The 26,455-nt window shown below is 34.0% G+C and overlaps 1 protein-coding gene across 1 annotated transcript; it reads left to right on the top strand.

The window, feature by feature from the left end:
- Positions 1-8,850: 8,850 nt before the first annotated feature.
- Positions 8,851-11,511, top strand: LOC145116833 (auxin response factor 5-like). Its single transcript, XM_079053149.1, has 4 exons — positions 8,851-9,396; positions 9,713-9,940; positions 10,475-10,665; positions 11,137-11,511. The coding sequence occupies exons 1-4, from the start codon at positions 9,091-9,093 to the stop codon at positions 11,219-11,221; spliced, it is 810 nt and encodes a 269-aa protein (XP_078909275.1). The 5' UTR covers positions 8,851-9,090; the 3' UTR covers positions 11,222-11,511.
- Positions 11,512-26,455: the final 14,944 nt, after the last annotated feature.

The raw sequence follows: 26,455 nt of genomic DNA on the forward strand, positions 1-26,455 counted from the left end.
AACCCTTCTAGGTTATCAATTTGTACCCACAACCCCTACAAGGGTCAATTTGAATCCAATTCAAAGTCAAAGTCAAAGTCAAACCCTGGTCAAGTCAACTCTTTGGTTGAACAGACTCGCCGAGTTGGTCCGCCAACTCGCCGAGTCCCTCCGTCCACATAATACTACAAACCCGTTACCACTCGTCGAGTCTAGCAAGAGCTCGACGAGTTCACCTTCAACAATACTTCAATCAACCTTCAACCGACTCGGCGAGTTCTTCCTTGAACTCGTCGAGTTCATCTTCAGCATATGAATGCATCCAGTCTATGACTCGCCAAGTTGTAAGAACAACTCGTCGAGTCCATCTTCAAAGATTGGGAGATTGCCTTGGACTCACCGATTGTGTTCTAGCACTCGTCGAGTCCCATGATTCCCAGGTCCCTTAAGAGCCTAAACAACTGGGGAACCTTCCACACTGTCATCTGGTCCTTCAACAGAAGGGATTTGGTAGTCATTACACCCCAAATCGCCGAGTCCAAAGAACGACTCGCCGAGTCCATCCTTGACCATTACTATACAGTCGATTTAAATGGGTTTTAACACATCAAAACTATAGATCTGGCCTCCTAATGTCCATTTTACACGTAAAGTCTCAAACTTGGTGCACATGTATGGGATCTTTGGCTCAAAAAGCCATAAAAGATGGTCTACAAGATGCATGGGGTGTTTATGGCAACAAAGTTGGCATCTTTATGCCATAAAGACCCCCAATGGCCCCAGATCTGAAGTCATAACTTCGTATTACACTTCACAACCCGAAAATGGCTTAGAAAGCCCTAAATATGCCAAGATCCAAGCCCTAAAGATGATTATTTACATGGAAGATCAAGATAGGAGCTTTTTACCTTAAATGAGCTGGAAATGGAACACAATCTCTGGATCTCCAAGCTCCCACTTGAACTCCCAAGCTCCTTTCCTCTTCTCAAGCTTCACAAACCACCAAAATGCACAAAATGACCTTAGAACACTCAAACAAGGCTAGGGTTTCGAGTTAGAGTTTGCTCTGGACGATGGGGGCTGGGTTGAGGGGTTATAATGTGTTTAAATAAGGTGCAAACCCTTAATTTAGTGTTTCACTCAAACAGCGTCTACTCGCCGAGTCGGTCTCCCGACTCGTTGAGTAGACTACTTAAACTTCCCGCGGATCACGACTCTACTCGACGAGTTGGGCCTCCAACTCGTCGAGTCCCAGAGGAAAACATAATAAATACTTGAATTAAAGGCATACCAGGAATCGGGTGTTACATAGGGAGTTTACGTATGGGGAAACATGGAATCTTTTAAAGAATGTCCCTCATTTTTAATATGAAAGTTAAAGAAGATTAGATGTAGAATGTTCTTGAGTTACGTTGTTTGTTTTTTTATGTGTGTCTTGCTAATCCTTTAATGTATGTTGCTTCGGTAATGAGCATAAAATGTGAATTAAGAAAACACATCCATTTTCATTTCATTAAAACATTAAACCATAATTACTATATGATATGACATAAAATGGAAAGGGGTACATCAATAACTACTTCTACTTGGGAGGTAACATGACCACCCTTTCATTTGGTATTTCCCATAGCAGATGTGATGGCACAGAATTCACCATCTAAGACCCAAATGCAGCTCGATACACAATAGAAGTCAGTTTATAATCAACCATTGCATGAATGGCTGCAAACGTACAGGTTCTTAGTGATGCTACAGCGTAGCCACAAGGTATACTGCTTTTTTGCCATTTCCCACAACTACATACCCTACGTTCAAGTTGTACTTTGAAGGTGTCAAATTTTCATCCACTTCAAATATATCCCCATAAATACATCTTGCATCCTAGTTATAAGACTTGTTCACTCGCTTTTAAACCTTATTCTCAGCATAAGGGGTCACACCAACAGAAATCCTACCTACGAAATTTGTTAATTTAGAAATAATAACACAAGAAATAACAAACTATAAGTCTAAATTTACCTCCAACTTCAGCTCGTTCAACATATGCCACTTGAATCGACTGAGTGATTAACTCAATAATTGTTGTTATAGGTAACTCATATGTGTAGGTGGATATATTTTTCACAATTAGAGGAATATCAATTGATTTACCATTGTAATGTACTTTAGGAAAAAATGTCTGTGCCCATTTTGAAATGTCTATATTGTCAAGCCAGACAATTGGATTCCTACATGCACTTTGAAAGCTTTCCAAACACAAATAAAATTCATCCACACTATATGCACTGAATGACTTCCAAAACAACTTTTTGACAATAGTATCATTATGTCCGATAGAATCGCGTATTTTTCGAGCTATATCTTTAGGACAATACCAATGATACGAATCTAGGTAGACTCTCCCAACGGCAAAGTCTATTTTATCATATAGGTGGCTTATGAAACCAACCTCTGTATTTTCATCTAAACATTCTTTTAACTTCGTCATGAACCATTCCCAAGATTCCTCACACTCTAAAGTTCTCAAACCAACTGCTAAGAGTAGGGATTCATGGTTTCCGTCCAAAGTCACCACAAAGTACATTGTTGTCAGATAGTTGCCAACTAGGGGTAAATAACCCACATATATTAATAGTATCATGCACCTAAGGAAGGTACAGATCTGCATAAAAATAAAACATACTTATATTAGTCACATGCAAAATCTAAACGTGGTAAATTACTTACAACTATTAATTAAATCAATAAAATAAAGATGACATACCACGCAACCTATAGCCACGAAATATAACTGAAAGCGGTTGTTATCTACTTTCTTGATGGCTGTGAAGGTATTAGGATTTGTTCTTTCAAGATTATGAAATAATATTGGTAGTTCACAAAAGCTTCTTTCGTTGTAAGAAGCCATTTTCACATGCAATGAAAGTGTATTAGGAAACTCACATGAATCCGATTATAAATATACAAAAGTTGGTATTGAAATTGGATTACTTCATAGTCAAACACATGATTTCATAGTCAAAATGTAAGCAAAATTTACTGGTTGACAAGCCAAGGCATTGTACTTATCTGATTGACAAGACAAGGCATTGTACTTGTCTGCACTTCATAGTTTAACTTGAGGGATTCATAGTCAAACCGTAATAAGACTTTACTGATTGACAAGACAAGGCATTGTACTTGTCTACACTTCATAGTTCAACTTGAATGATTCATAGTCAAACCAGATGATTTTATAGTCAAACCGTAAGCAGACTTTACTGATTGACAAGACAAGGCAACATACTTGTCTGCAATAAAATTTCGTGTATAATTGGGTAATACTCACTCCATGAAATTTTTTTGTGAAGTTATCCATATTTGATCAAATAAATCAAGCGAATGGCATACTGAAATTGCGTAGGTGAACGTATCATTAGGATATCGGGTACACCTACAAACACAGGAAGATTATTCTACGCTTGCCCAAAAATGGTATCATGACTTTTAGTTCCTTAATATTTACGCTATCATATTTCTACGACAAATTATCTTTTTATCTATCTTTAAATTCACAGGGACCAAAGTGTGGGTTTATCTGTTGGTTTGATGAATAGAAGGACCAATCTTTTGTGGTAATATCTAAGGTAGCTAAGTCGAATAAACACTTTCAATATGGAAATAAGAAGTTGAAGATAACATTGGTTTGTATTTGGGTGTTGTTCTTGGCAATTATTGTTTACAAGTTGTAAGCTTTTTTAATTTTTGGTTAAGTTTGAAGTTCTAACATCAATAAGCATGGTGTAGTGGTTGTTATGTTTAAAGTTTTGAAGTTATAACGTCAATAAACATGGTGTAGTCGTTATGTTTGAAGTTTTGAAGTTATTACTACATTATGTATGAAATTATTATTATCTAATACTTGAATTTATAAATCGAACATTTAGTTACATATATATATATATATATATATATATATATATATATATATATATATATATATATATATAATCCAACTACATAGGACCAACACACGATCCCCAATAAATTTTTTCCATCCTTTGATGAAACTATAAAGCTGCATTTTTTGGGTCTATAAGTTCACGTATTGGTTGGCCTGATACTAGTTGTTCCATAAACATACAAACAAGTATGGCACAATCTCCCAACTCGCTACCTTGTTGGGGAACTTTTTTTCGAAAATGAATTTTATATTCAATGGTATCCTTGGGATGTTCCTCCTCTTCCAATAATTAATTTTGTCTAAGGAATTTGCAACCCGAGCCTCAAATTTTCTAAACGTTCCATCTGACTCAAATTTTGCATAAGTACTCCTATCGAGATTGTCATAAATATGGACTTCCATTGACTCTAGTCGTAATTCCCCAAACAACCAATGATTTGGAAATGAATGAATCAACATATAAACATGTACAAAGTTTAAAAAATAATTATTTATTCATATTACGATACAAAAAATGATAATAATGAAAGTAAGTTCAATAAAACTAACAATATACTATATCCACATCCCACCAAGGAACCATAAAGTCTGGGTATGTAGTTACCTCAAACATAAATGGCCTCCAATCATAACCATCTTCGAGAATATGGCAAACAAAAATTTGGAGGCATTATTGTATAGCGTTTAGTTTCAAACCGCCTCTCCATCAGCAGTCTAATCCAAATCGTGATATGTTGCGAAAGTTATGGTAATTTTGTTATTAATTAATAAATAAAAATCAATTATAATCATAAATTTATAAATACTTACTACTTCATCTAACCAGCCGTTGTGTGTATGCCCAAACAATGCACTCCAAAACTCTTTATCTACTATCAAATTGTAGAGTCGGTGTTGCACGTTATGCGCATGAAAAAAACAATTTTGTAACCCAACCTCACCGCCTGCTACGTAAGGCTGTAGGCGCAAAACCGAAAAGTCAACAGTGAATGCTGGAGGAGGAACATTGGTTGTTGATCTGGTATCAACCTTCTTCTTTGCTCTTCGCTTTGGCTTTGGGGTCAGTGTGTAACTAAAACAATTTTCAAACATTTAAATCATTATGTTTTGAATATTTGACATAAAAAAATATTCTTCCCATATTAGCTTTTAATGTATACCTGCGTGTAAGGAGTACACATAAACTTTGATGGATTACGAAGCCTAGGTCTATCGCGTGTAGTTTCATCAACATCAAAAACATGATCATCAAAGTGATTTTGTAGTCCCTGTAATTATTACCTCTTCATCTAACACCTACATTAATACGTTATAATTTTTAATAAAAAAGTATGTATTTATGAACAAATAATATCATAAATGTAAGTATAATAACCTATTCAGCTTCGTTATCATCAAAATCGAAAACATCACCATCGAATTGATTTGTACTCCGACCCCCTTCATGCCCCCTTTCGTCCAACATCTAAATTAATACGTTATAATTATTAACAGACAATATACATAATTATTTACAATTTATATCGTAATTATAATGTATAATAACCTTTTCAGCTTCATTATCATAAAAAACATTCTCATCAAATTTATTTCTAGTCTGCACCCCATCATCTTAAACCTACATTAGTATCTTTAAATTATTAAAAAATATATACATATTTATTAACAAATTATATCGTAAATATAGGGTGTCACTAACCTTTTCATCAAAAGAAAATTTTGTTTGAAATTCTGCCGATTCATCAAAACTTATGTTGTTCCATATACTTTTGTCATCCACTTCTTCCACAATCACCTAGGTGCGTTCTCGGTTCCTATACACCTTTTGTTCGAGTTTAAATAACCGTTTCGCCAACTGTTCTAAACTTGGTTTCCACTTCGTCCACCTCTACTGTGGGAGAGATCACTAGAAGATACACTACACGAAGATTTGTCTTGCATCCTAAAATGGTTCCGTACTGGGGATGGAACTGAATGCGGTTCACCATATACATACTTTTAACATGACATATAATAAGAAGACCTTCTCTCATCATCACTCGGTGTCATGCTATGTCTTGGTCTTCGTCCCTCCTAAAACAAATTAACATATTTATAATGCAGGTAAAAGTTCAAACATAAAATTTAAATAAATAAAATAAAATATAAAAACCTTTGTCATATAAAAAATCTTGTTCACATCAACCCATTTTAATTTTTTGGTGCACTTTATCGCTTCATCCGAGGTGTATCTTTGTTTTTTCGCAATGCAAAACCACCACCTCAAATAGATGGAAGCATCTCATAGAGTCATATCTATAATTTTAGCAATTATATTAATAACAATTATAACAACTAAAATACTTGTTATATCTTAAAAATAATTGTATATTTGTATACCCTGAATGGCGCGGTAAATCCTGACACGGAGTATTTGAAAGGTTGACGAGGCTCGGGCAAGGTTGTAGAACTCGTTACTCGGTACCTGTTCGGTCGACTACCGAGTAGCGAGTAGTTGAAGAGTACTCGGATTCGGTAATTCATGTAGAAATATTTTTAGGGAAATTATATATGTCAAAATCATAAGTTGATTGAAATATATAACAAAATTAGATACATGTGAATACATAAAAACTCAAAAACACATAATGGTTTCACTTCGTAAATAATTACTGATGATTCAAGATATATACGTAGTAATTATCACATGTGTGTGTTAAATAATAAATCATTAAGTATATTATACATATTAATCATTGAGTTGACCGAGTTTTACAACACTGCTCAGTTCGGTAAGTGGCCGATCGGGGAGTACTCGGAATTCTGTAACTCGCCTCGGTAAGGGATCGAGTAGCAAGTACTCGAAGGAGTAATCGGCCAACTCGGTGAGTTTTACAACACTGGGCACAGGTAGTGATAAATATTTATTGATCTTGTTCCATGTATCCCCAAGGTCATCGTAGGTGAACTCCCACAAATAGCTACCCTAAGCAAAACTACAATAAAAAAAAACTTTTAATTATAGTATAACATTATCATAAAAAAATATAAAACTTTCAAAGTCGACAAATAATACATGTTCCACCCATCCAAATTCTCAGCAAAAAAAAATCAGTCTTGTGGCACACGATCATTTGCTTCTTTTCCCAAAAAGCCTTCACACAAAACGTATATGAGACATACTCTAACTGCATCGTCGGTAGCTGCTAAGAAAGACTGATTTAAAATAAAACTTCTCAAATCACATATTTTCACCAAACTATTTGTGTGGCTCGGAAAGAGACGTTCCCCCAAATTTAAACACGTTTATCAAAGAAAACTCTTCTGGGCTATAAACCATTTTAGTATCCCCCAATTTAAAACACAACCGCTTTATGCCATCTGGGGATACTACTGCGTCCGGTCGTAACTGATGAAGAAACATTTTATGAAACAACAACCCGTCCCCTTAAAATTGAGGAACGTCCAACAAGTAACCAAACACAGCGTTTCTAAACTTTCCCGTCGCACACCATGCCATACTTCAAATACTTGCTATATGTTACATCCCGATCCTTTTAGGTTAACAACTTTAACATTTAGATTTCTATAATCATGTTGAAATACAACATGTTAGAAAACATATTATTGTAACAAAAACACAACAACTTATAAACTATTATATTTAAAAAAAAAATCAGCAATTACAATCACAAAATAAACCAAATGTCTATTTATAACCAGGATAAGTAAACCAATTATATATATATAATATTTCTATTTATAAGCATTTTTATAACATCACCAATTAAATAAACATTTTTTGATAAACTATATGTACAACATCAAAATGCAAATGTACAACATCATCAAACAGCAATAACCATTATTATATCAAAAAAATCATATTATTAAACATATTAACAAAAAAGTACCAAATATACAACCACACAATACACAATTTACGCATTATACACTTGTACAATTATACATCTACTTATCAAATACCATCAAAACCTCAAGACTACTAATAAAATCTACTAACTATCAAATATAACACATAGATCTAAGAAAATCGAATAATAAAACACAATAAAGTTTCGTTTTTTTCAAAGTTTTTTGGAATAAATCATAAATAAACAAAGCCTAAAGTTGATAAATTATGATTAAAACACAAAATGAGTAAAGATCTTACCATATTATTAGGATTGTTCATGAAATCGTCCATAATGCTTCCTACGTAGAGAGTTTTCCAACAAAAAAAGTGTGAAAAATGAAACAAAATAAAAAAATTTACGTTTTTATACCTGTTTTCCTCGAAATCACACATGGGTTAACAAAATCGCAGATGGACTAGTCCATCTGTGAACGTACAAGTCGCTAAAGCACAGTCGTGCTTTAGCGACTTGTATATTCGCAGATGGCTTGTTAAAATCGCAGATGGGCTTAATCCATCTGTGATTTCAGTGGATAAAAATGTAATTTGAGTTTTTTTTTTTTGACTATTTTCTACAAAGTAATTAAAGTATTTGACTATATTTGTAATTTTCTCAAAATATTTAAAACTAAATATAATTAAGGCCGTAAAAATAAAATATGTTAAAAATAAAAAAGAATTGGTTGTTTAAAGCTTTATAGTATATTGACTATTAAATTTTAATATATTGAATGATTAATATAAATACATAAAAAAAAACAATCAAATATTAAATAAAAATAAACGATGAATCAATAAGAAAAACCTCTAAACCATGAATCAATAAAAAACTCTCTCAAATAAATTCGCTAAAAGATGAATCAATAAAAAAACCTCTAAAATAAATTCCCATCGGAATATAAGATAAATAAAAAAAATTAGTCCCACTCTCTTTTTCTCTTTGCTTTTTGACCACGAACATCAATGGTAAAATCGGTGGAGCCTATGTTCACCGTCATACCATCACCATCACTCCTTTCAAGCCATGAAAAAAAAAATAGTCCAAAGATTAATGAAAAAAAAAAAAAATAGTCCAATCTCTTTCTCTCTTTACTTCTCGACCGTGACATCAATGGTTGAAACACGGCGTTCTCTTTTCTACCCTTCTTGGAAACAGGCAGTGTAACGTATGTAAATCCAACTCTACCCATCTCCACTATGTATTCCGGCAACGCATTTCCATCTTATTGATCGACAGCGAGAACAGCTCCAGCTCAGTACCATCGGCAATCCAATGGATGCTTATACCCGTGGGGTTTCCCGTAATATACGCATGGACAGCCATACCATGATGGACATCGACAGTTGGACCTGTGAGATGAGATCTCAGTCAGATCTTGCCATGTCGTACAGTAGCGGTGCTCAGCCACCGTCCATCGGAAATGTGAGGCCAATCGTCGTTTCTGAACCATCCGGCAGTAGTCAGATGTACAGCGATGGACAGCCACCATCGGTCAACGGCGTATGTAGACAAGCACCATCTCAAAGTGAGGCATCTTGCACCCGCTATGAAGGTCCTGATGAGCATGAAGTTCAGCAGGTTATACTTTAATTAAATCATGGGGTATGATTTCTTGAGAATCTAATCCTGAATCTGAGTTGGTTTATTGCAAGCTTCGCCTTTAATGATTTAATATATAAAGCCACGAACCTTGAGTTTCTTTTGGGTTTCAATTTTGCAAAAAAAAAAAAATAACTAAATAAATAAATAAATAAAAGTAAACGGAAATTTGAGTTTCTAACTTTCTATGCTTGATAATAATCATAACACCCATTAATACTTATATATACCAAAACTTATGTCCACTTGGTATACTACCAGTCTAAGAAATTAAACTGTATTTTCGATTAATTAGGTGATCTACAAGAGAGGAGCAAATGATATTACTGCATATTCAGGCCATGACGATCGTACACAAGACCTGGTTTCAGGGTTTTCTGGTTCGAATGTTTTCCAGTCGGTTGGAGTTAAACCTATGATTTTGAACTCCCTTGATTTGGCCATAAACGAAAATGGTTACTTGAACAGCAGTGTTCCGGTCCCACCACCACAAAGGTTTCAGCAAGTGCCGACCTATGTCAAGGTTTGCTATTAACTATAGTTAGTGTATCTGTTTAGAAAGTGGGGTTGTTATGTCATTCTTTTGTTACGATCGATTCAATGTGACAAGATGATTCGTCATGGAGCTGCAGTTTGAAGGCTTGAATCGTAACTGTTTATGTTACATCAACCCTAAATAAGAATAAAAAAGAAAGAAATATATACCTAAGCTAAGAAAGGGAAAATTGATATACATAACAAGCCTCTATTGAAGAGCTACTATTTATGCATACAATAGGACATATAAGGTTGTATTATGTTTGATGTGCAATAGGCCACTAGCTTGGGACGTGGACCGAAAATGACAAAAATTATAGCTTTGTTTTCTCACCCAAAAGGGCGGAGGGACTCGTTTTTAATCTCTTGTCTGTGCAAAAGACGTAAATGCCCTCATCATCGTTTTTAATCTCTTGTCTGTGCAAAAGACGTAAATGCCCTCATCATCGTAAATAGAATCATGCAAACGGTATATATTGGAAGTGTTAGAATATAAAACTATTATTTGGATTGGTGTTAGGTGTACAAGAGAGGAGCAGGTGAAAGGTCAATTGATATTAGTGCATATTCAGGGTTTTATTATCTTAAACAAGAATTGGCTCGGATCTTTGGAATGGAGGGTCAACTAGACTATGCACTGAGAAGTGGCTGGCAACTTGCCTTTCTGGATCATGACAATGGCACTCTCCTTCTTGGGGATGATCCTTGGGAGTAAGTCCACAATCTACTCAATGTACTATTTCCCATGAAAACGATGGCTTTTCATTAGAGACACTATTACGTACACATTTGTATTTTGATTACTCTTGAATCATGACAATTGACAAATACGCTTTTAGATCACACAAAAAATTGACAAATATGCTTTTACGCTTGAATCTTAATGTGTTCTTTTTAATGAATTAATTCAAAATATTATTTAAGTTTCTTTGTTGACAATTTCGGAGTGGTTTCTTCGTCAAGGCGTCAGTTTAATGACTGTTTGTAGTATTTCTTTATCTATTGTTGTGGCCTTGTGGCGTTCTCTTGGTTTGGTTTCCTCTCATCCAATTTTCAATGAATTTCATTGAACGTTTATGTTTTGCAAAAAGAATAACTCTTTTGCAGAAACATAAGCATTCGTCTTTGTTCATTAGATATTTGTCATGGTATATAATATTTACGAATTTGTATGCATTTCAGGGTGTTTGTAAAAAACGTACAGTGCATCAAGATCTTATCTCCTCAAGAAGTCTTTCAAATTGCCATGGGTGTGGAACGGTTTTAACAGTTTAAAGGTCGTGATAAATGTGGTGGATGAAACTATCCATAATATCACGCATATTTCCCTCTCTAATCTATTTTCTTCTTCTTCTTCTTCAAGATTTGAATTTCATAATTATGGAGAGTAGAGAGAGAAAGCAGTTGCGTCTTTCTTAGTTGCTTCACAAGTTCTAGATTTTTTTTATGATCCATCAAGCTTAGGAATGTAATTTTACTCTTCTTTAGTAGTAGTTAATTGTAAGATTTTTGTTTTGTAACGAATATATGCATATTATTGATGTTTGCTTGTTTCTATTTCACGATCAAAGATTGAGAAATACAGATTCATTGAAGCTTCTTGGAATCTGGGTTTTCATCTTGTGAAAACTGTTGTTTATGGTTACTGTTATCGATAGTCAACCATCGGTCAATGCTCCTAGTTTCTTGGAGGTGGAGTTATTTAGCCATGAATGGGTCCACAATCTCTAAAGTCTCCGGAGTAAGGGTGAAATTGGCAGCTGTTACTGAAACTTAATCGACTTAAATACCATGATTGTTGGATATTTTCTGTTTCTATCAGGACATCATTTATTTGTACAGATAAATGCTTTAGAATTGTTGCACATATGAGTTCTTATTGAAGCCTTTTAATGAGAGAATTGTCAATTAGTTAAAGGGAAAATGCTAATAAAACCATTGAAGTTTGACCATTATTTTTTTAATAAACCATTATGCACTACGCACTTACACTCCTAGTATTTACCCATTTACTAGCTCACAAGTGACTAGTTGTGCACCCTTTCACACTCCTAGTATTTACCCATTTACTAGCTCACAAGTGACTAGTTGTGCACCCTTTCACTTTTTCCTGGTTTTTGTCACTTTTGTGCCGCTTCTATCTTTGATTAGTTTCTATCTTTGTATCAGTACAAATAGCAAGTTTTGGTATTTATGATAACTTGAGGTCATGTCTGACTAGCAGGGGTTTTTAGGGTGGGGTCTAGAGGTTTTTAGGGTGTGGTTTGCATTTGAGACTAAACTTAGGGGCATTTGTTTTTTGTCTGCAGATCTACGAGACCATTTTTGTTTGCACCGCGCAGACATAGACCCTCACAGACTATTTGTTTTTTTGAAGTGTGCAGACCTAAAAACGTCTGCGTGAGGTCTTCTTGGTACGGACATAGACTAATGTCTTCTAAGTGTTGGATTAGGTGTTTAATCTCATAACTATAATTGGTATAAACTTGAATTTATAGTAGCACGGTCCTTTTGAGTTGCCATCAGACCTAGCAATTGAATATGATAGCTTTTAGAGAGAGAGAGAGAGAGAGAGAGAGAGAATGCTTTATTAATTTATTATATTGTTAATAAATTAATTAGAAATCAAAAAAAATAATTTGTTAATATATTATGAGAATAATATATTAATTGGAAATAGTATTATTTAATTAATAATTAATTCAGAAATTAATTGATTAATTTTGGGATTTATTGGATTAATTAAAAGTAGGAGGACTAAAGGTGACAATGTTTAATAGTTTGGCATTGAGGAATTCTATAACCTCCCGTAAAGAGGGGGAACAAAATCTAGAATGTTTATAGGGTTTCCTTGGGCTATAAGAGTGTCTTGGATGCCTTAGGGATGAAGTTAAGGGATTAGGGTTATCTTCGAGATACTAGCCTTATCCAATACATTCCTAACACCTATATAAACCCCTTTTTTGGGTTTAATTTCGTCCATGGCTTATTCCTTTGAAGAAATTCCGATTTTTTGCTTCTATTCTCCTCTCTCTCTTCAAGTCCCTTGGTTGCTAAGGTTTGAGTGTGAACCATTAGAGGTCCGACACTTGTGACGCTTGCTACCAAAGGTTTTCAAGTAAGGATTCAAGATTGTTTACAATAACACTCTTAAAGGTATGTTTCTCCTAGTCCTATTTATATATTTTGATTATATGCTAGTGTTCTAGGGTTTCTATTTTGTTGTTTAAAGTTGTATGTTTAATTAGAGAAAACATAGATCAAGTATTAGGGTTGCATGCACACATAGGAGTTATATGTTTTGCATAAAGCTCATCAGTGGTCTCAGAGCATAGGTTTAATTTTCTATTGAATTGATACAATTGTTGAACTTACACAAGAAGAAGCAAACAAAATCGTCATTCTGTTCCGCCGACACGACGTGGTGTTCTTCCACCACAGCGTGTTGACCTGCGAATTCGTCCTAACACGACGTGGTGATTGTTTACCATGGCGTGTTGGACAATCAGATCCACCAAATTCGGATTTTTGGCATATCTCATTATTTGATTAGGATAATTACCTTAAACAATGTTTTATTTAAGTATAACTGAATAATTTTCTAAGTAATTGGATATCATTATCTTGAATTCATGATTGATTTATTTTTAATTTAATAAATTGAATATTAATTTTGAAATTTTAAAATATAACCCAAGTATTTTGAAAAGTTTAAAATACATCCTTATGGATCTTATTATTAATTTAATTAAGTGATTAATTAAAATATAATCAATAAATCCATAAAATGGTTTAAATTTAATTAAATTAAAAGTTTAATTTATTAAAAGATTAAACTCGTGCTATTTTAAAATGTTTAAAATACACCTTATACTATATACATAATTAAAAGTTTAATATCTCCCTATTGAATAAACGAAAGTAATATGTCACGTGTCCCTTCAAAAACACTAATTTCATCCAATGTTAAATACCGTTTTTGCCCCTCTTTGATTTCAGCTTCTATAATCACATCATTATATTATAACAGTTGTCCATGTCAAATTAAATCAGCAATTGATATCCGCTTTTTATGGTATATGATCTGTATTTAAATTTAATGTGATACGTTTGAAAGATGATATATATTACAATTAATTTGATTTATTTGCTCCTTTAAATCGTATTCGGTTCTATATATACTTGAAACATCTTTAATCATCCTTTTTAATCGACCTTTACTTGATATTGTGCTCTGCGTTCTGGTTTTTGGGAACCAAATCACCCTCTATCTTTTCGACTCTCTATAAGAAATCCTACATCAACGCGGTTTGTATAAGTTGATCACTACCATTATGTTGTTGATGGTTCTTAATCTAAATTGATCGATGGTTGTTAGGGCTGTAAACGAACCGAACGAACACGAACGGGGCTTGTTCATGTTCGTTTCTTTTAAGTTAGCCGAACAAATAAACGAACACGAACGGATAAACGAACAAGTTTCCTTGTTCATGTTCGTTCGTTTAACAAATTACATTGTTCATGTTCGTTCGTTTATGTTCGTGAACATGTTAAACGAACATAAACAAACGAACATAAATGAACAAAGATAAAAAAAAACATAATTGAAGATATATATGAACATAAATGAACATATAATACACTAATAAAATCAAACACAATTAAACATATGTGAACATAAAATGAAATTATATGAACAAATGTAAACGAAAAACATAAACGAACGTTCACGAACATAATTGAACGAACGAGACCATTGTTCATGTTCGTTCGTTTAACTAAACGAACGATAATTTGTGTTCATGTTCGTTCGTTTATTAAATAAACGAATATAAACGAACTTTCTGCCGAACAGTTCACGAACGTTCGTTGAACATTCAGTTCGTTTACAACCTTAATGGTTGTTCATAGATTATTAAGAACTAACAGTTGCAAGGCCCAATTTCTAGGGTTTTCTTTGATTTTTTTATGGTTTGCATTTTTCTATTTTTACTTTGACTCCTGTTGCTAAATCAGTTATTTTTCTTGATTTTTTTGTTGTTCGACTTCATTCATGGGTTTTCTTGAGGGTCGAAATATGATTTTTTGTTCTTGCGATTTTTGAAGTTGGTAAAAGTAGTCTTTTATGTCGAGTAACAAGGGTATAATTTTTATTTTGGTTTTATTTGGTGTTACAGTGGTTGGTTGAAGGAGATGCAACCACCACCATTAAGAAGAGTATGGGTTTGATTTTAGGCAATATTTTCAACACCAAACTCCTCTCGCTTCATTTCCCCTTTCTTATAATGTCTTCGTTTTCTGGTCGAAACGAAGCCCTCACCACCACCATCAACCTATACAAAGAGGAAGAAGAAATTAAGAACACGGGTGGTTTGATTTTACTATGTTATTATTCCTTCTAGAAATTGAAGGATAATCGAGAAAGGTAATGGTTGTCAGGGCAAAAGTGGAATTGAAGGCGTTGATAATTCTTTTCCCCCTTCTTATACTGTTTGGAATTTTCAGTTTTTATTTATTTATTTATTTATTCAGATTTTCAGTATCAGTTTTGATTCGAGATAGGTTTTGTGTACGTGTGTATGTGGAATTTAGCTTTGATTCTTATAGTAAATTGCATAACGAAATGCAATTTAGGGATTTTGAGTTGATGTTATGTCTGAGATGTCTATGGTTTTATGTTATGATGTGTTTGTATAATTACAAAATATGTACATGAAAAAAGTGTGAGTTTTGAATTTCTGTTCTTGACCACATCATAGTTTTTTGCCTGGTTTGTTTTAAGTTTTTTTTAACATTTAGTTGTTAGGTAAAATCTTGGAAAAATTCTCATTACCTATAAGGGTATGGTGGGTTATCTCTTTTATGATAACCTTACTTACCCTTTATCTTGATGGAAATGAAGGGATTAAACATGTGAAAAAACTCATTTTGGCTAATCTTTCAACAATCCAACTTTGGGTTTTTGTGTTTTGTTGGTTTAATCAATGCTGAAACCAAGTCCAAAATGTTATCGTTGTGCAAGAAAATTTCAAAGTTAACTGCAAAGTTTCTCAAACCCTTAAAATTAGATGTTATTATTAATATATATAAATATTTTATTTTGGTAAGTACTCCAAACAGGGTCTATTCATTTAAATCACTTAGCATTTTCATTCAAATCGCTTACTGTTTGCATTTGTTTCACTTTAAACATTTGAAATCTAAGCATCTAATTTTGTCTTGCATTAATTTGTAGATTTCATTGAAATAGATGAGTGGAGGTAATAAAACAACCCCTAAACAATAGTGTATGTCAAGTTATTAAATTTTTTTATATAATTTTTTCGTGTTTGTTAGAAAGTTGTCAAAAAACTGTCCAAAGTAGGATGTTATTAACTGTTCAAAGTAGGATGCTAAAATATAGAAAGAAATGGTGTATTTTCCTTATTCTTTTTTGGCCTTTTCATTTATTAGTGTACTTTCGACTTTTATTCGATTAAGGTATTTTACTTTCAATCCTTTTTTTTACTAAGGGTATTATACTTTGAAAAATTACCCAATTATAGGACTCTATTTTCAGTTTTGTCCCACTTGGTTAAAGTAAATGACAGTAATCCCCATTTTACGATTACGCAAGACCGTATTGCCAAGGTATTAAACATGGCTTGAAAAACAAGTTGAGGAGGTGTGTATGTGTGTTTGTGAATTTTTGTAATTTTGAATTTCCCTTTAAAAGCAAGTTGAGCACTTTATATAGATTGTTAAAACTGGAAAAAAAAAACATTTAATATATATTGACTTGCAGATATTTGTCTTTTACGGTAGTTTTTTTTTTGGAAAATGTTCATGGTATGATTACTGAAAAATTTTACCCATGAAGGTAGTAATTTTAGTTACCTTGTGGTTTTGTATGCCTTTTTTATTAGAGATCTATGATACAAGACAAAAAAAAATGGGATCTTCATAATTCATGAAAAGAGGAGAATAAGGTACCTTTCCAACACCACGAGTACATGTAACACCCCAATTTTGTAATGAAACACCTCTGAATTGATCAGTAGGTCAAATGTAACGGTATGTCTTATTTGTAATACTATCAGATGGCTTGATATTTAAAGTTTGATTTTGATGAATTGTTGCACAAACTATAATATTCTATCTATGAATGATATGTGTAGTTACAACAAGGTTTATTGTACACGAATTAGGAATTTTATAGAAAGAACTTCAAACCCAAAAAAGAAGGATGAGACCTTACTTCTTTTGCTTTTTCTGTATTGTATTGTAAAAAGAATTTATTTTTTTGGTTCTCCATACCTTTCGAGACCTAGCCTCTTTGTTAGCTAAGGATGTGTAAATAACACAGCTTGGCTGTTTTCATTGTCTGCAAAGGCTCCTTATATGTTTTTTCTTTCTTTCTTATGTTTTCTTTGTTGTAGAAAGATATATCTAGGATATTTTTTTGTTGTAAAAGAGGACATCTAAGTTGATTTTATATCAATTGCTTTTTTATAAATATTATGAACGTTGATTATAACTTGTAAATAAAAAAAAAACTGATTTTATTTGAAACACAAAGCGTCGATAATATGTTTTATTTGAAGAGATCAATAAAGCTTTAAAAACTGTCCATGTGAAATTTAAAGGAAATTAAGTAATCTAACCGCTTTTTGAAATGTATTTGAACAAAATAACCAAATTTTTTTAGTAAAAATATCCACTTGGTCTGGAAGTTTGAAAGATAAAAGAAAAAAAGAGACATTTTTTTTTATTAAATAGCTATTTTAATTTTTTAAGACTAGAATATTATATAGAAATAAAAGAATTTCAACATAACATACCAGATATCTAGCTATTTGATATGACATGGCCTTTTTTAATCAATATAAAAGTCTAAATAAAACTTATATCTTATTACTTCAATAAAATTTTATAAATCTTTTATTCGTGCACTCAACAATCCATTAAATTTTTATATCATTCTTATCCTTTTATTTATCCATTTTCTTTCAAGATGTAACTAACCTACAAGAATATGAAAAAAAAATATCTCACTCGTGATTAAAATTAGTGATTCGATTTGAATCATGAGGGGTTTCTTATTACTTATATAAATGTATATTTCATTCAAGCATTTTAACAAACAGTTTACATGCAAAATAAGAACTACACATCTTTATCAAAAATTAGTGACATTTATACCCCAAATATACTATTTGGTTGAAAATACCAAAATTTGTTAAGAAAAAAAATACTTGTACGATAACAACCTAATGAATGCATAGTAATAATGACTTAGAGATTTAAGTTATTAAGAAGAAATGGAACCCTGTGTTTTCGTTGTCTTAAATATTCAAAGATAAATAATCATTTAAGAGAGAATATAGCAATCTACACATACAATAAGAGAGATGAAGAGAATCATACATGGATGAACACAAATCAGAGCATCTCGGGTGTAATGGAGTAGGGGACGATTAAATGAGGGTTGAGCAATGGTTTTGATTTTGTTGATTTTGGTTGTATTCCCTCTATAAATCATTTACAATATACTCAAATTTATATTATGTTTTATAAATATATATTAATATTAATTTTAAATAATCAATACAAAAAGTTTTAAACAAACTTAACTCTTATTTATAATAAAAATGTTTTATAAATTTTTTACCCGTGGTTCCCACGGGTTGTAACCTAGTATATTATATGTATAAGAATAGTTAGTCAAACCGCTAGTACGCCTCATTCACGAAGCTAGTCTATAAGGGGTATAAGGAAACTGCCTATAAAATGGTAGTTGAATGGGTGTCCACTCTCACCCATCGCTTCCTTGACTAGTGGAGGGTCGTTATCGAACGGGTTTGATAGGACAATTTAATTCTCATTAAAAGTATAATGATATAAAGTAACTAAACTATTTTTCTAAAATCTCACTCTTAATTACTTTAGGAAAATGTGAATTTGTGCTAATCCATGAAATTGCACATTACACTTTATAAGTCGTTAGTAGAGCGTGTGTGGTCAACCGACACACTAATGAGGGATTAATAAAGAGTGGTAATGGGTGTCTCAAAGATTATCGTTGATTAATGTAGTGTGTGTGGCTAACCGGCACATTAAAACGAGATGATAAATGACATTGAGAGTATCAAGCTAATTTGCATGGTTATTCACATCTCGTTTGTGATCCTCCGCATCCCAGTCACAAAAGTGAGAGCATAATCGAGATTAAACATGACATTGATTAGATTCAATGAATCTCAAAAGATCTAGGAGTTTCATAAGATTGAAACTGGTAAAAGCCTTACCTACCTAAAATAGATTCGAATTTGATTACGAAATCCCTCTTCAAAGTTCGAATCGAAAATATGGATCCTAGCCTTAATTTAAATTTATGGGTTCATAATTAAGGATTAAAATCAACTAACTTGAATTCTCTTTTCTCTCATTATAGATGTCGAGTCAAGACAACAATCGTCTTCCTTATTCTTTTAGAAATGGTTTTCCTCTTCCTTCTGAAGATGATCTTCCACATTATGATCAAGGTGAAAGTATGTTCCCTTCTTCGAACAATGATGGAAATGGATATCATGTTTCTTCAACTCTTCCTCCTCATTCTCCAATAACTATGCCCACGTCTCGAGTCGAAAGATACGAAACTAATCAAGCCCTATTGGCATGTAAACATAAAGATGGAAATTATGTATGTATGCATGTTCTGAAAATGAAATCGTACATTAACATATTGGACAGAATGGGTGTCATTTTGTCAAGGGAGAAAGCCATTGATTTGGTTCTCCTTTCGCTTCCTGAGTCATATAGTCAGTTCATTGAGAACTTTTATATGAGCTACCATGATGTGACCCTAATTGATCTGACATATATGTTGATTGTTGTTGAAGCATAAATGCTTAAGAGCACTAGTAAAGCAAAAGTTTTTGAAGGATTTAATTCCAAAATTTCCATGGACATTAATAATGGTGACAATGGTGGTCCAGAACAAATTCCTCTTCCCAATGGAAAGGGATTGGCCAAGGTCAAACTGTTTGATCGTATGGTAAAGAGAAAGACTAGTTATGAAATAGTTCCATGTGCTAACCCTAAAGAGTCTATATGTTTCTATTGCAAATTGAAGGGATATTGGTTACGAACCTGCCCAGACTACCTGAAAGATCTTAGAGATAGTAAATTCAAGTCATGTGACTCTACTTCAGGTATATTCAATATCTAACTCTATTATCTTAATAAGTTCTTGTTCATAGATTCTTAATACATGATGTGATGATCCAATTTTGATGGTATTGCAGGATCTAAGAGAAAGAAGGAAGCTTAAGAATAGTGAGCTAAATCTAATCGTGAGATATGGTGTAACGTCCCAAAAATAATACCATAAAAATTTTCGTTTTTAGATTAATAAATGGTTAATACATATAATTTCCATGAAACCAAGGTAATCACGATTTAGCAAAACTTCATCGAATCAGAGTAAATCACAGAATGCGGAAACATGTGGTGTGTGATCTGTAATCATCCTGAGCTCTTCCATTTGAAAACCAAAGTACCTGAAACATATACTGAAAACCGTAAGCACAAAGCTTAGTGAGTTCCCCAAGATACCTCATAAAATACATATCATATACGGCCCCGCCCAAATGAGATACGGGCCCCACCCACACTCGCATAACGGGCCCCGCCCAATAAGATACGGGTCCTTCCCACACTCGAATAACGGGCCTCGCCCAATGAGATACGGGCCCCGCTCACACTCGGATAACAATGAGATACGGGCCCCGCCCATACTAGCATAACAATGAGATATGGGCCCCACCCACACTCGCATAACGGGCCCGTCCACTAAGATATAACAATGTAATCATATAACTTTCAAACACATGCGAAAATCACAAAGATAGTAGCATACTGTACAATCATCGGGCCCCGCCCACATGCGAATCATATATGCATAACTTGATACTAGCATACAAATTAATCATCGGGTCCCGCCCAGTAAGCATACAAAACACATACACATGCATGAGTCATGCAGACATCTATGTTGGAATAGTGTCCAAGGTCATTAACTATTGGTAATACTTCTAATAATAACATGGTCATTTTGGGTTTCCCTCAAGGCCCAAATTGAGTAGAATAAATAAAGGAGAAATTGGTTTATTAATTATTATGGTTAATAATTAATTAGAAACTAATTGGAAATATATTTTGGGAATTAATTAACAGTTTAATTAATTAAAGGGTTGAATGTTCATTAATTGATAGTTGGTTAATCAGGAATGTTCCAGAACCCTTATGGGATTAAGGTTGGATGAAAATCACTCCATCCCACATGGGGAAGGAGTGAAATTTCGTGGTTATGCTCCCATCCCACATGGAAAGGAGTACAAAACCCTGGAAGGGATTCAAGGTTATAAATAGGGCCTTAGGGATTTCATTCCTCCTTGCACCTTGGCTTAAAGTTTCGTCAATCCTTCTTCCCCATCCCATAGGGATGATTTCTAACCCTCTTTGGGTTTGGGAAATTAACCCTTCTCCTAGTTATTTTTATTCCACTCTTTCGTGTCATTGGGTGTTATACCACTAGAGGGATTCTGGTTTGGGTCCTTTCATTCAAGCAACTTCAACGAGGATCACGATCTCAAGCGTGGAGATTAAGGGCTACATAAGAGGTATGTTTTCTTCTTTATGTTTATGTTTTCTAGGGTAGATGTAATTAGCATGAAACCATAGATCCATAGGTTGCATGTACACTTAGGTATATCGTAGTTTCGATTTTTCCGCAGCCTAGTTTAGAGTGTATTTGATGCATAGAAAACCCAACAGTGGTATCAGAGCCATTGGTTCATGGTTACATTCACCCTAGATCCATGTTTTCTGAAAATACTTGTTTCAAATTGTATGGTAGAAGAATAATTGAAAATTTCGTAATTGATAAAACCCTAGTCGCAGCTCACGACGTGAGAGCTAGGAGCTCACGACGTGAGCTTGGAAGAATTAGGGTTTCGGATTTTCTTCCATTTTTCAAATATGAAGGTTTATTAAATATGGATAAATACCAAATTTAAAATGTTTTGAATCTGGAAAATTCATAAATATTATTAAATGTGTTTATTTGAATTTGAATATGTATTTATTATTTAAATAGTGAATTTAAATATTTAATATTATTTATAATAGGGATTTATAAATTTGAATATTAATCATTGATGATTTATTAACTGTTACATTGCGTCCTCGCAATTAATTAAAATTAATAATAGACAACTAAATTTAAATAGTTTTAAATTTACCCCTTATACTTATATATATATTAGAATTGTTTCTACTATATGTATAAGAAAGTTACAACATACGCCATTGTATGTTTTAAGTATTGACATTGTCAGTCTTACCATGACTAGGCTCACCCATTCTAATGTAGGGGTTTAAGGAGTTCTCTATGATTCCTAATGAGGTCGGTTTTTAATATGCTTCGCGCTTACCACCCTCACCATCCTATTGCATTTTGAGAATGGAGTTACCAAAAGGGTTTGATAGTGATAATGGTCAATCTAAAAGTATTCTAAATACAAGTATAAAACAAAATCCCTTTCTATTAATAGAATGTGAGTTTATATTATCCATGAAAATTGCACATTCTCTTTATATTCTGTTGGTGTAGCTCGTGTGGTTAACCGACACATTGTCACACCCCCAAACCGAGACGGTTGAAACATTCAGGGGCGGAGGACGTCATGTACAGTATCACAACAATTGTATAATAGTAAAAAAAGCAAACACAACCAATACATTCATAAAGTTAAAATGTTTACATCTATTTAACATGTAGTTTGTTTGACATCAAAATGTATAACAAAAATATGAAAGACGCGACTCTGAAAGCTCCATCTTCTCAAAATCCTGTGGATGTACCTGTCTTAACGGTTCCCTGAGAATACAAGTGATTTTGAAAGTGTATCAACATTTAAGTTTGTGAGTTCATAAGTATGTTTGTAGGTTGAAATTTGTAAGTTGTTTCCTTGTAAAAGATGTTCATGTGTTTTACCCAGAAAATCCTATATTTTCTGTAAAGATGTTTTTGTATTTCAAAATAGTATGATGCCTATGTATATGGGTAAAGTCTCTGTAGTTTGTAATTTCCTCGTAACACCAGCTGTTTGTAAAAATACCTTGTTGTAGTTTTATGTATAATAAAACTAGGTGAAGTTGCTTACCATTCATACATTAATCGTATTATTTAGTACCAAATTTATGAGTTGTTATAACCATACTTGACCATTGAATTGCCTGAACGACGTTCTTCAGGCGTCAGAATCGAAATGACTTTGTCACCCCGGCCTGCCGGCCTAACTATAGCTAACAGTTGGGGTGCGGGGTTGTCAGTCCCGTATAGATCTATACACAAACTCGCGCTCTACCTCCAGGAGACTTTGGTTATAATCTCAGGACTTTTGTTAGTACTTAGATAAGTACGTGACGATGCTCACTCACAAAATGCTATACTGACGATTATATGTTGAATAAAATGAATCCTTTGAATTTAAATGACCGTTTGTAAGATCCATAAACTATACCTATTATAGTTTATATGTATATTTCTATAATAAAACTTGTACTTTGTAAAATGGTTCTTATGTTCCATAAACTATACATATTATAGTTTATATGTTTATTCGCATTGTATCTATGTTTCGTGCATTGATAATGTAATTGTTCCATAAATTATACCTATTATAGTTTATATGTGTATATTCCATTGTTATATAAGTATTCAGAAAATGTTCCTTTGCTCTGCATGTTACAAAGGCTGATATAATTATGTTTGTATAAAAATACGTCTCAGTGAAAAACGATGATTGATTAGTGTCAAAATAAATTAGGATGACCTAAAACAGTTTATGATAGTTTTGAAATCGTTTAGAAAATATTGAAATGTTTCCAAAATGTATTTTGTGGTACTTGTATCCCCCGTAAAGACATTAAAAACTGGTAAAAATGTAGGGGCATGAACTCACCTCGTATGTGCGTTTGAGTTTGGGATAGCGAAGTGGTAGAGACGATCCCCCGGGTAAATGTACGCGCTAATAACGTTGCCCTAAAATAATTATATTCGAAGATATATTTAAATTAATAATATATTAATTTAAATAAAGGTTAATTAATAATTTAATTTGTTATAAAGGGACCTACTATTAAATTGGGAATAAATGGGAAATGTTGGAAAATGGGGTTTACGGCTGGAACAATGGAGTTTACGGTTGGATCATATGAAATTATGAAGATTTGAAGGCCACTTGAAGATTTGAAGATGAATGTGAATGTTCTTGAAGGAAATTATGAAGATTTGAAGGAATGGGACCGTAAACACTTGAAGATTGAGATAATTTGGGGTTGTTCACGTTTGAAGGTTGAGAGAGTTTTGAGGGTGTTCACGGTTGGAAATGAGTGAAATGAATTGATCCCAGGTGTAAACACATATATAGGAGGTGTTTACGGATGAATTGATATTGGGCCTAAGGTGTTTACGGTTGATTATTGGGCTTGAATCGGATATTAGCCCATTAAGGGGAGGGTCACGGTCAAGATTGGCCGTGAACACCTTGTCCTCCTTCTTCTTTGGCCGTAAACTACTACATCCTTACTTAGTTGGACCATGAACTCCATGGGAGTTCACTTTTTGGACCGTGAACTCCATTTGGAGTCATTAATATGATTTAAACTTTGAATTAAATCAAGTATAGCCCCTTAACTTTGATCTAGTGTATGTTTGATTCAATCCTAGGTGATTTTATGTTAAGTGTTAGACTTTAAGTACTCTACTTTACTATGATTTTCCTCATGAACTTGTATATAGCTTAAATGAACCATGCACTCAAGGCATCTAAAGTTCTTAAAACAACAAGTTAGGTATGGATTGTTTGAACAAGGTTGCAATTTAGACTTTTATTGATTCCAAAACAACGGGTTGTCACATCATCCCCCCGTTAGAGGGAATTTCGTCCCGAAATTCTTGCTATAGAGTACAATCATGGACTAGAAAAAGTTGTGGGTACTTTTGTTGCATCTGATCTTCTCGCTCCCAAGTGAATTCAGGTTCCCGCTTGGCATTCCAGTGAACCTTCACTATTGGTATGCGACTTTGTTTGGTTCGTTTGACTTCCCTATCCATGATCTCTACTGGTTCTTCCACAAAGTTAAGACTCTCATTTATCTCGATTTCGTCGAGTGGAATGACAAGAGTTTCGTCTGATAGGCATTTCTTTAGATTCGAGACGCTGAATATAGGATGTACGCTATTAAGCTCTTGTGGTAAACGGAGTTTGTAAGCTACGGGGCCGATCCTAGCGAGGATCTCGAATGGCCCAATGTGTCTCAGATTGAGCTTTCCACGCTTTCCGAAGCGTATCATGCCCTTCCAGGGTGAGACCTTCAACATGACTCGGTCGCCAACGTGGAATTCCAAGGGTTTTCGTCTTTCATCAGCGTAGCTCTTTTGTCTATCTCTTGAGGCTTTCAATCGCTCACGAATTTGTACTATCTTTTCTGTGGTTTCTCGAATGATTTATGGGCCAGTGAGAGTGCTTTCAGGAACTTGTCCTTTAGCTAATTGTGTGTCACCCACCTCAGCCCAGCACAGAGGGGATATGCACTTACGGCCATAGAGGGCTTCGAACGGAGCAACCTTTATACTCGTGTGATAACTGTTGTTATATGAAAACTCGACAAGTAGCAAATGGGTATCCCATGCTTTACCAAAGTCGATCACACAGGCTCTCAGCATGTCTTCTAGCGTTTGAATGGTTCTTTCACTTTTCCCTTCAGTTTGAGGATGATAAGTGGTGCTCATGTCTGGCTTAGTTCCAAGAGCCTTCTGAAGTGACAGCCAAAATCGTGAGGTGAACCTACTATCTCTATCCGAGATAATAGATATAGTCACACCGTGCAATCGTACTATTTCTCTTATGTAGGTTATGGTCAGTTTCTCCATTTTATCTGACTCCTTGATTGGCAGGAAGTGGGCAGACTTAGTTAATCTGTCAACGATCACCCAGATGGCATCGTGACCGCCCTGTGTCTTGGGTAGCTTGGTTATGAAATCCATTGTAATCTGCTCCCACTTCCACTCAGGTATCTCTGGCTGTTGAAGTAAACCTGAGGGCTTTTGATACTCCACCTTGACTTTGGCACAATTTAGGCACTTACCCACGTAGGTAGCAATTTCTGCTTTCATGTTTGGCCACCAATAGAGTTTCCTAAGATCCAGATACATCTTATCTGAACCCGAGTGAACAGAATATCGAGTTTTATGGGCTTCATTCATGACGACATCTCTGAATCCACCGAACTTTGGGGTCCAGATCATGTCCATGAAATAACGAACCCCGTCACCCTTAACTTCGAAGTTTTTCTCCATTCCTCTCAAAGCTTCATCTGCCACATTACCTAGCTTCAAGGCCTCTAACTACACCTCCTTGATTTGTGTGGACAAATGCGAATGGATCGTCAT

The sequence above is a fragment of the Lactuca virosa genome, chromosome 5 (assembly GCF_052849685.1).
Source record: "Lactuca virosa cultivar CGN04683 chromosome 5, Lactuca_virosa_CGN04683_v6, whole genome shotgun sequence".
Classification (NCBI taxonomy): domain Eukaryota; kingdom Viridiplantae; phylum Streptophyta; class Magnoliopsida; order Asterales; family Asteraceae; genus Lactuca; species Lactuca virosa.

Bases quoted from the DNA above. Each gene is read 5' to 3' on its own strand.
- LOC145116833 (XM_079053149.1), top strand. From the start codon at position 9,091: ATGGATGCTTATACCCGTGGGGTTTCCCGTAATATACGCATGGACAGC. The intron at 9,397-9,712 runs GTTATACTTTAA...TCGATTAATTAG, and splicing joins ATGAGCATGAAGTTCAGCAG to GTGATCTACAAGAGAGGAGC. The intron at 9,941-10,474 runs GTTTGCTATTAA...GATTGGTGTTAG, and splicing joins AAGTGCCGACCTATGTCAAG to GTGTACAAGAGAGGAGCAGG.